This window comes from Periplaneta americana, chromosome 7 (assembly GCF_040183065.1).
Source record: "Periplaneta americana isolate PAMFEO1 chromosome 7, P.americana_PAMFEO1_priV1, whole genome shotgun sequence".
Classification (NCBI taxonomy): domain Eukaryota; kingdom Metazoa; phylum Arthropoda; class Insecta; order Blattodea; family Blattidae; genus Periplaneta; species Periplaneta americana.
Window position 1 is genome coordinate 159,873,334 of NC_091123.1, and position 12,293 is coordinate 159,885,626.

The 12,293-nt window shown below is 36.8% G+C and overlaps 1 protein-coding gene across 1 annotated transcript in view; it reads left to right on the plus strand.

The window, feature by feature from the left end:
* Window positions 1-1,676: 1,676 nt before the first annotated feature.
* Window positions 1,677-12,293, plus strand: part of LOC138703649 (gamma-tubulin complex component 3-like) — a 71,789-nt gene continuing 61,172 nt past the window's right edge. Inside the window, exons 1-2 of the mRNA XM_069831710.1 lie at window positions 1,677-1,901; window positions 11,390-11,568. Coding sequence (XP_069687811.1) covers window positions 1,814-1,901; window positions 11,390-11,568 — 267 coding nt within the window. The 5' untranslated portion in view covers window positions 1,677-1,813. The remainder of the gene's footprint in view (window positions 1,902-11,389; window positions 11,569-12,293) is intronic.

Below are 12,293 nucleotides of genomic sequence, written 5' to 3' on the forward strand. Positions count from 1 at the left end.
TCAAATTTTGCACGTGTTTGACTCGCCTATCTTGCAGCTGAACATCTTTCCAATAGGTTCCCAAACATCATGTTTTCTTACTTTATTGTGGTTAGTAGGATGCTTGGGATTCCATGAAGTTTCCTGCTCCCTACATGCATTAATAAGATTTATAACAGCGCCTTCCGTCCACTCCAGTTTCGACATCCTGTTAGTGAAATTGAACTAAGCGCTGCGTTCTGCTACGAACTACAAGCTAGTGGCAAATCCCGTCCACAACGAATACCAACTTCCTTTGATGTACCGACAAGCGACGGATCACTTCCGAATGCTTCCGAAGGCAAACCAAACGATCGGTTTGCCTTTGTTGCGACGTACACACGTACCGATTTCAATCAACGAATGCAATCGTTTGTCGTTCGTTCGTTGTTCGTTCGCTTAGTGTGTACGCACCTTAATGAGGCGATATTAGCGATCCTAGTGGTTAGCAACTATCTATGGATGCATATTTACGACGTATTGACCTTCGTGTCTGTATATACTAGACTGTGTTAGTAGGCCGATGTATCGAACCCTTAGGGCGGCTTTTGTTAATGCAAATTTACTATTACTATGGTAATTCAGCTGTTGACCAGACTGGACCAAGCGTAACCTAGTGTGTCACCACATTTTCGGTAATCGCGATCGGAGCTAATCGCGATAATGCTAATCGCGATTAGCGACTGTAGTCTGTCACCAGTATAACCTAAATAATATAAACAGATAAATGATAGAAAAGTTTTAGTTAAGGATGGTGAAATAAAAATGAAACATTTTAAAATGTACATTCATTCGAATCCTCCGCCGCATCTCATGTCACTACATCTCGCCAAAAAATTGTAAAAAATTGAAATTGAAATTGTAAAAAAAATGGTAAAAATTGCAATTGTAATCTTGTAAAATTCTGACTTATTCCACATTTCATTTCATTTATTATATTCCATAGACATTACATTAGCAATGAAGCTTTAAGATGTGGAACAAGTCAAAATTTTACAAGATTACAATTACAATTTTTACAATATTTTACAATTTTGCAATTTTCTACAATTTCTTACAATTTGCTACAATTTTTTACAATATCTTGGTGAGATGTAGTGAGATGAGGTGAGGCCCGAGGATTCGCCAAAAGATTACCTAATGTTTGGGGAAAACCTCGGAAAAAAACCTAACCAGGTAATCAGATCAAAGGCCGAGGACTCACCATAGACCATCCGGCATGAGTCCCACGGCTGGGGAAAGCCTCAAACACCTTAAAGCTTCATTGCTAAGACCTATGGAATACGATAAATGAAATGACCTCATCTCATCTCACTACATCTCGCCAAAATGTAAAAAAAATGTAAAAGAATTGTACAAAATTGTAAAAATTGTAGAAAATTACTAAATTGTAAAGCTATAAAAATTTGTAAAAATTGTAATTGTAATATTGTAAAATGTTGACATGTTCCACATCTTAAAGCTTCATTGCTCATGTAAGATCTATGGAATAAAATAAATGAATGAATGAAATCAAAAGGAAAGAAAAAAAATGACGGTAGTCTGTGAAAAAATGGCCGCTCAAGAATTTAATATCAGAGAGTATACAGTATTTGCAGGTTGTTTCTAGAAATGCCGATAGATGGCGAAATCAGAACCAAGCGCAGTACCGCACTCTGTAAATAAATTTCTACACGAAATTGCAAATGTCAGAAAAGATGAGGCGGGATCGGTATTAACTGTAATTGATGGGTGGGAACGGCAAAAGAAGTGAACACCCTATGGCATATATGTTTATTCACAAAATTTACTAGAAATGTCAAAAAGAAATACAACAGCCGGAGTTAATAGTTCGAATAAATTGGTACAGAAGTTGTGCTATCTCCTATCAGGACAGAAAAACGGTAAGTGTAAAATTTTAAACACAGTTTGTATAACTGTCATAATACTGAATGCATTTCTTTTCAGACAGTGTATTTATGTTATTGTTAACATACGTATTATGTTACCATGGTGTCAGTAAATAAATGCTGACTATGAGTAATACGTTATTATCACATAATATAAAAGATGTGAGTAAATTTTGATGTGTGAAATTGTGTGCCTTGAATTATTATATATGATGTTGAAAATTATATGGATGATGTGTGCTAATAATTTTCTAAATGGTACATAGATCTTTAATGACTTGGTGAACCACATTAAATTAAATTATTTATGGGCAATTTGCTAGGAGATGACGTTGCATCTAGACCACTTTTACACTAAAGCTAACCTTAGTGTATACAACGTATACTAAAACACTAACCTAACCTAGGCTATATTGAAAGTTTATTGTTTCAGTCATTGACTTTACTGTTGTGTATGTTTTAGGTGTTAACCTTTACATTATAAGTTACAAGACGTATAAACGTTTTCGTTGAACAGTGTCAACATCTTCAGATACGAACAATCAATTTTGCAATATCATTACTCTCTACATTCTCTACACATACAATACATGTTTAATGGCATGCGGGGATAAAACCTGTTAAAATAATATAATTATAAACACATTAATATTCTAATATTCAAATATGGGTGCCCCTAATGTCCACATTTAAAAGTGTACATATAATGTACAATAGAAATACGTTTGCAAGTCTTCACATGTGGGCTGGATTATTAATAAGATAATATTGTGAAGCTAGAAATAAGGTTAAATATAAAATTGAGCTGACTTTATATCATATTGTATTATACATGTGAAGATTTGCAATTACCTGTCACAGATTAAAGAAAAGGTTAGGTTAGGTCAGTTTAGGGTTTTAGTATATATCTTTTAGGTTTAGTGTAAAATTGGTCTATATGCAACGACGTCTCCTAGCAAATTACCAAATTATGTTATTGAGTTTTAACCTACTTCATACTTTCCTTTCCCTATAATGAACTCAATTTTCATAACCTCACTCTCAATACTTACTGTTACTGAATGTGTTAATCACATTGGTGTCAAAGTAGAATGTAGTAAGCTTAGTGGTTTTATTGGCTTTCAGTATTTGCTTTTGTAATGACATTGACTCCCAATCTTGTAAGTAATGTAATTAAGCTTTTGCATTTAGTTTTGTTTGAATAAACCAAAACAAATGCAATGAGCTTATTGAAATTAGTGTACTGTTTTTTTGTTAAGTTCATGTAGCAGGTTGATAAATAATGTAAATATTTTCACTAATTCGCAGTTAAGTTAATAGCACCTTCGTTTTTCTAGATAAGTTCAGATCTACATAGCCTATGTTTCTACCTTTGTAGGCCTACATTTATTGAATTTTTGAATAAACTAGAATAGGTACTTTCCTTCGTACCAGCTTGTACACTTTCAACTGTTTTCAGCCATTTATTCAGTCATATGAACGTAACTTAGCGTGACATTGCAGCAGTGTAAGTTACACTGGATTTTTTTACACAATGTTTTGTTATCTTGCGTTAGGGTAGCTTTAGTTTAGGCTTTTCGTATGCCTTGCATATAGGCCTACGCATCTGTGGCAGGTTAGGTTAGTTTAGGCTCTTGGTATACCTTGCATAGGCCTATACGAATCAGTGATAGATTAGGTTAGGTTAGTTCAGGCTTTTTGGTATGCCTTGCGTATGTTAAAAATTGTCTAAGAATGTGATCTTTCTTGCTATCCATCTTCCTTTGGTAACGCTATTGTAAAGATTTACCCAAAGGTTGCATTAGATTAGCTTAGCTTAGTTTAGAAGACGTCAAGACCCTATTGTCCGTTACTCAGGAGAAGACGAGCAGAAAGAATGTGACCTTCTTGACTATCGCTGCTGATTATTATAAACATCGCTCAGATAAGCATCCTAGTAGCCAGGTTATTACTCGTGCAGGAAACATGAGTAACAATGTGTATGGAAATTAAAGCTAAGTTGAACAGAAGGAGACCTAATGTTTCTGCTTACGGCAGTACAAATATTGGACGTGTTGTCTTACGTTATCTGTTCACATCCCTTCCTCCTCAGTCCACTCTCGTCTTCTCCTGAGTCACCGACAGTATATCCCGGCAGTCTACAAGAAGATTCGGATGACAGTGATTGAGTTCGGGGATTTTCAAGCATTGGGAAAACTGATCTTTTTTTTTTTTAGTGACGTCAGTATTGGTCTGTGATGAGTTAAGCCTCGTTTATACTTTTCAATAATTAACTTGGATTCGTGTCACTTGATTTCAAATATGCCCCTAATCTGAATTCAAGTTGCGGTTCAAACATATTCCAGTTATTTTGTTTTCAAGTAGGATAAAATGGCGTCGATGGAAGTTGTGCAAGTTGGAATTTCTGTAGTAACAAGCCTCCATGCCAGGGAACTGATAAAAATATTGAAGAACTGGAAGAAATGTCGTTCATTATGGTTAGGAATTGGATTAGTAAGAGAAATGCATGACCAACTGACCGTTACAGATAAAATGAGTGATAGCTATCTTCAAACAAAGATTTAACCATTCTTAATGCAAGTGTAATAAAATAAGCAGGTCTAATTAACCATATTTAAAAACGATTTTCTTTGAGCAGTTCCCAAAAAACACTATCAGCCATATTGAATCATGCCAGTTTCGGCTGATAAATGTCATCCCTTCAAGCAACACTCTTCTTAATCCCTCCGATCTTCCTCACTTCTTCTCTATCTACAGTTTAGTGGTTTTCAGTTTTTTTTCGTACCTCATCTGTGTCCACGTTAAAATCTCTGCTGTTAAATTCCTCGTAAACTCTTCCTTTGCATTTCTGTCACGATACTTTGCAGTTTCATCCAACTCCAGAAACATATTTGGTCATTATTCCACTTACTATTGTTTCATATTATTTTTACTTTTCCAGTAGCTACAACAGAAAAACAGTCAGCTGTTAATTTAAATTCCCGCTCTTTTTCTCTTGAATTCAAGTTGTCAACTGACGTTCATACTCTTCAAGTTATTTCAAGAGTCCTTTCAAGTTAAATATAATAGATTTAATAAACACATTGTGTATATTGAGTATTGTGAGTATATTGTACACAGTTCTTTGTCACTCATCTTTAGCGTAATGTGACAGCGGCAATGTTCTTAGTGAGCACTCATAGAGATGACATAGCGGGCAATGCAGTCCACAGGTTACACACGCACAGTCACTGGTCACCTGGTGACAACCTTTTCTATTACAGATGCGGTAGTGAAAACCATGGATTGCTCCCCTTGTGTAATGGTGACGTAGCTCGAAGTTGGCTGCTTTCCATTCCTTGTTGTTCATCGCTGGGGTGCGGAAAAATTCTGGGTCAATTTCTGCAGTTTTCTGACGTCGTTCGTCAAAAAACTTTATACTGGCTGGGGTTGGTGTCAGGTTGTAAGTGGCCATTAAATCTTCTATGAAGGACGTTGTTCCTGCCAGCTGGTAAACGAGTCGGGTTGGAGCGAACTTGGAGATGCAGAGTGTTCTTTTTATATATCTGGACTTAGCCCTGTACAAAGTTTTCAGGTTTTGGTAACTCAAGTACGTCCATATTATCTCAATGGCACATGATGCTACTTTGAGTTTGAATAATGCAATTAAGGTTCCGAGTGATAGGGACTTGAGGTTTCGTATCCCCATTGTGGCCTTGATTGCCGCGACTATTCTATCCTCAATATGCCTGGTGAACGTGAATCCGGTTACTTGCAGGGTCACCCCTAGATATTTGAAATATTTTATTATTTCAAGAGTTTGATTTTCTCAGATAAACTCGTCCTTTGAGGATAATTTTCCTCCTTTGCGAAACTTCATTATTTTCGTCTTGTTTTGGTTTATCTGCATGTCATTATACGACTAGGTTGTTGATTGCCTCTTGGAGTGAGGTCCTGTTGTTACTTAACACAAGCATATTATCTGCATACAGATACATTTTCACGTCTTGGGTTGCTACCCTCTGGACCACATTGTGCGTAACCAGATTGAACATTATCGGGCTCAGAGGATCTCCTTGCAAGTTAAATATGAAGTAGAAAGGGATTCAACTTCACTTGAAATTTCAATTCAAGTTGCTGCTTGGCTTCAAATAAACTGGAAAATTGGAAACATGGTTCACACTTTTCAAGTTCGTCGAATCAAGTGACTTGAATTCAAATTACTTGAAAAGTTGGTTGGTTGGTTGGTTGGTATCATGGCAATGAAGCCATTAGCCATCTTGCAGTCCAGTATTTTTCTGTGAACAGGAAAAGCTTTGCAATTTTCCAGGTGATGCTTATCCATGATTACGTCCTTTCCACATAACACAATTGGGTGAGAGGAAGTTGCCGATTCTATATAAATGAGCTGCCAAACAATCATGCCCGGTCAGAAGGCTGCCATTGCTGAATTTTTTGGTTCTTCAGGGATGATGTTTAAATTTTGGAGAAGGGGTTTCCATGATTTATCTTTGGCTGATTCCTTTATTCTGTTCAAAAATGTTTGTTTGTATTCGAATTTTTTAATTGAATTTAACAGAAATAAATGATTTTTGAGTAATTTTGTTTTGTCTTAAGGTGCAGCCTTTCTTAGCCAGTTGATCCTCCAATTCATTACCTGTAATGCTGCAGTGTGCTGAAACCCATTGCAGAACTATTTTCTTGCCTAGTTTTTGGAGCTGCTTGATCGGGATAGGCTAAAGCACTGAGAAGTTTTGTCAGTTTTCTGTGAACTATATTGATATTGATAGGTATATTTTATTCCACCAGCTTACATGGATTGTGATGGCCCTTCTCATTTCTGTATACAGTGCCATCACTCCCTTGGATACATAGCCTATTCTGCTTACGCTTTTTTAAACATCCGGCTATTACATATAAATGACCTTGATGACTTTTCTATCACGTCTCTCCCCTCTGTTTCCCTCCCTCTCTGGACGGACAAGCAGATCATTTCAAACATGTTACAAAGAACACATCACAGCCATAACGAAATTACAAAACACTTCCACATACGCAGAACACATCACAAATGCTAACCACACCTACAGAGACATCAACACAGACATGGAAATTCTACACATCCAACCAAAAAGCCAGAAACTAAACACATTATAACAATAAGAAATATACAAACACACAAAAACACATTCAAATGAAATTCTCAACACACAACTCAATTTCAGAACACACACACACTCTTTGACTCCACATTACACTACACAAACACACCCACACAGGAAACAAAACAAAAGGCGCCAAGACCTGCAACAACCAGTTCTGAAGAAGGCCAATAACAGGCCGAAACATGTTAACCAGGTACGGTAAAATCTAACACGAGAAAGACATAGGCTATAATATATATTCCGAAGTGATACAGTGTTAAAAGCTATGTAATCAAGATGTATAAACACAGCTCAGGAGTGATGAAATAAGCTAAACATTAGGGGATTCACCATAACAAAGGAGACCAACTTGTGAGAATAGTCCAGTCCGCCTCTTTAGTGGTTTAGTCATAAAACAGGGTGGTCCAATTTTGAAAACGTATTACATTTATTAGTGAGACATAGTACAGCGATAGAGTGGAGTGGGAAGGGACCTGAAACCATGAACGTTTTTCTGGGATGCACTGTATTTAAACTAAACTGTTGTGCATAGGAAGATATTCTTGAATTGTCTTCATAAATAGTAGGCAGTGTTAATGGTTTTCAGTAATCTTCAAGGATGAAGCACAGTAATATGGTATCAGAGTAATTTGGTGGCTTCGAAATGTGTTACTTTTTGGAAAATCTACTGTGCTTTAATAGTTAATGTACCATACTACAGTACAATAACAGCCCCATAGAACACAGAGGAATATTGCGTGAGTATCTCTCACAGATTAGTAATTCTTGTATCACTGAGTGAGATGACTCAGTGGTATCAGACTAGACCAGGCCTGAACAAGGTTTGCGCTCTCCAAGCCGGCTCACAGCTCATGAGCGGAATGCAGATATTAGCTGCACTCTGTATAAAGGTGGACTGGAAGATGGTTTGGATCTCGTACAAAATATACACAAAAGGAAGTACTACTACTAGTGCTTATGAAAAGAATTCCCGTTCAGTGTTTGCAAAACTATCTTGGACTATTATTAATTAATAAAGAAATATATATTTTACAGAAGTAATAGAAGTTCTATAGCTACTTAAATGTACAATATCATTTTGTTATATCTTTGTTTATCAGTACATCAAAACAAGGTTTTATGCTGTTGGCAGTTGAAAGAAACAGTAGCCTACTGATCATGTTGAGCCAAACATAGTAATCATTTTCACAGCCAGCCTGTGTAGTCGTTGATATTATTGCTAATGTTTAGTCTTGTAAAACTCAACCAGGCTAGTAGTATTTTTCAAACAATTTTTAGCCCTTAGGTCACATTGAAGGTCAATAAGTTCGGGCTGTAAATCGTTAAATGTTAAATGTTATGTTCCGTCTTTTAGATTCCTCCATACTGTACTGTAGCAGTAGGTAAGCAACGTGAAACAGTTACTGAGAATAAGCCTACACACTGCACTCCACTAGATAATTGAGTGAGTGTCGTTTCCCTCTCCTCTACCTACAGCAAGTCTATTTCATTCTGACGTCTCTTCCTCTCCGTTTCGGCGAGCGGTAAACACCGCTCTCCCACTCCCAAGGAGCGCGCGCGCTCGTTGAGTGCTGTTTGTGCAGGCCTGGACTAGACCTTCATTCTAGAGCATCCTGGTTCAATTCCCAGTGCCGACCAATATTGTTGAGGTTTCTCCATTGTTTTCCATGACTGAACATAACTAATTTTCAGTTAAATAAAGGTGAATATCTGAATGGACTCTAATTACCACGAAATAATAGACACAGTGCAACAGCACAAGCAATCCCAACAATAAAGTACAAATAGTCGCAATATGGCTTAGGACTTAAAGCAACTATACATAGATAAGCTAAAAAAATCTGTGTGTGCACTGACCATCATTCTTAAGACATGTTTATTCAGACAATATGACTGAGATATCTTTTGTTTTCATGAGTGGTTTTGATTTAGGAAATAATTAAGTTGTTGTTGTTTTCTAATGCCAGGCGTTTGACAATAAAGTCATTTGACCTCTTGCACTCCAATATTTTTCAAAGATATTATCATGACCAGCCACTGAAGCACAGATTTTGAGGTGTTCCGAATCCATTTCTTGGTTTGAGTTGCACAATGGGCAGTTAGGGGACTGATATATTCCAATTCTATGCAGGTGTTTGGCCAAACAACCATGGCCTGTTGCCAATCTAAATGCAGCTACAGACGATTTTCGTGGTAAATCGGGAATTAACTGTGGATTTTGATGCAGAGAGTTCCATTTTTTCCCTTGAGATTGTGTTATCAAATTTTGTTTGTTGAAGTCTAAGTATGTAGATTTAATAAATCTTTTCACAGAGTAATACGTAGATTTAGTAACAGGTCTGAAATAATTAAGTAGTGGGAGAGAAAACAGTAATATTCCTTATAAACTTAACCTTGTCTTTCATCACAGATTTCACTTTTAAATTGTCATGATTTGAATCCAGGTTTCTGGTGTGAAATACCTTTTTAATGCTATCCAAGTGTTAAATGTTATGCTTAAACGAACAATGTTGAGTTGCTAAAAAAAGACTGACTCTGGAAACAATGCAAAATTTCCACAAGAAAATGAATCCATTTAGACTGATGGATAGCTAGCTACTCAATAAAGAATCTAATACAGTGGCAGGAATTTATAGTAAATTATTCTCATATTGCACCTGCCTAGGACCAAACACACTTTTAAGAATAACTATAGATCATAAACATTATTAGATTATCAATTCGAAAATTAATGTTATTTACGTACTTGTTCTGGACTAAATCTGGAAATAAAATGAATAGCTCTCAGGAGGATGTAGAAACAAAATAAGTTTCTCGTCATTATTTCATTTATGCCTTCAATATTACCGCGATTTGAGGCCTTGTAATCAGTATATTGTTATTACTTTTTTAGCCTATTTTGATTTTGCCCCATGGAAATCTGTCTAGAACTGTCCGACCAAAATTCTGGATAGAATGTGATCATGAGCGTATTCCGAATCTCACTGGTGAGCAATCTGATGGCATCATGGTGTTCCGAATTCCACCGATGACGTCATTGATGCTCCACCGGTGTCGCACCAGTGCCATCAGCTTGCAGAGCTGGTGGCAGTCTCCATCAGCCGCATCAGTGAATCTGATTGTTTCTTGTATAGGGCGGGAATTAGCAGACGAATGACATCGTGCACTGTTGTGTCTTGGCGGTGTGTTCTGCTGTATTGTTTGTAATGAGCACAACGTAAAAACAATATGTTAACGGCTTATGAGCAAACATGTCAGCGGACCAGTTATTACTACCGGTTCAAGAAATAAATTGTTTATGATCTCTTTTCTTTGAACGAGATGGCAGTACGGAAATTTCGCAAAATTTTGCTAGCGTAGCACAGATAACAACTTACACAGTCGCCATGACAGCCATCGATCCTTCCAGCAGTTTTGTTCCTATTCCGCTGCAGCGTGACGTCATTGTTGTCCACCGGTCCGGTGAGATTCGGAATACGCTGCATGTGTACAGAGGTGATATGGCCAAGTGGGTGATGCTTAATTTAAAACAGTTTAATGACTAGAAATCCAACGAAAATACTCGGCATATCTTTGAAGGACAGGATTAACAACAAGAGGCTGCAAGAAATCACATCCTCCAAGAACATAGTTCATGAAGCGGCAAGGATAAAATGGAGATGGGGAGGACATGTGGTAAGGGTGCAGGGGAATAGATGGGCGCAAATAACAACTACTTGGGACCCCTACCAAGGAAAGAGAAGACCGGGAAGGCTGAGAATCAGATGGGCTGACTCCTTCAGGCAGCAAATCGGAACACACTGGAGCAGAGTAGCACAATGTAGGAGAGGATGGAAGGAGCTAGGACAACAGCTAGTTGAGTAGAGACAACGCATCCCAAGGACAAAGTGATACATATCCTAATATGTTAATTTAGTGCGAATTAAATGTAGACCAATGAGTAGGAACTGAAATCACCTGAATGACAAAGCCTAAATATTCTAATGTGATAACTAACGTGCAGAACAGACTAACAGCAATGAGTACAATCCTAAATGACAAAAGTGTTGAATATCTTAGTTATAATTAAGTGACAAAGTGTTAATATTTAGTCATAATTGTCGATGTGTAGTACACAACTCCGCCCACGTGGACTAGCTCGACACGTGAGCAAAACGGAGCCAGAGCTTTCCCTCTTGCAGGAGGCCTTAGCCCTTCTAAGGGACACTAAGAGGCTATTTCATTTCATTTCCTTAGCTTATAAGCCCAGCACTCTATCACTAAGCCACTGTGTCACAGTGTGATTTGTGAAAGTTAGAAATTCAAATTATAATAATGTCTGTCATTTTATTAATACAGAAGATGCAGCTCGCTATTTCAAGTTGGCAACCCGATTGTTGTTCCAAGCTCCACAGGGAGACAGTGAAGTGCAAGATGAATATACCATTACAGAGAGCATAAAGAAAAGACTAGCTCAAACTAGATCTGAAAAAGAGGTGTACTTATTCAGTGATCTCCATCGGAAATTACAAGCAGGGGTATGTATGTAATGTATTTCGTGTTACAACTACATTTTTTATCCCCATGTAAAAGGTAGGCTACACGGTATAATGACTGGTATTTCTAAAGCTGCTTGTACACAGTCAAATTTTTCTTTCATTTCAATAATTTATAAGATAACTTGCCAAAAAAATTGAAAAAAAAAAAAAAGATTTGTCAAAGACTGTTTCATATTGCTGAAGATATGACAGGATTTTAAAACATGTGCTTTGAGGTTATTGTATTGTATTTATGTACATTTCGTGGTATTCGTTCATCGCTTCACAGCTAAAATATGGAACATGTAAAAAAAAAATCTTAAGGCCGGTTTTTCGAAGTATTGTTAGAAAATTTAACAACTGTTAAACTCTAAACAGTTTGTTAATTAATAAAATTGTATGTTTTCAACACCAGTTTGGTTTAACAGATTGTTAATAGTTTGTTAATTTTAAATGTAGGATTTCGGGCAGTTATCTCGTTTAACAGTTAGTTAAATATGGCCGATGTCTCCACAGCTGTTCGAACAGAAGTTGCGAAATTAATATTTTGTGTCTCTCTGTAGGGAATGTTTAGCATATGACTGGTAATATAACATTTAAAAAATACTTTGGACTGTTTAAATACATCAGTGTTATTTTATTTCTTTCGTATTTCGTATCCATAATAGCAATGAGGAAATATAACCTTACTTTGTAATTATTATTCAGCATGTCACCTACAACTT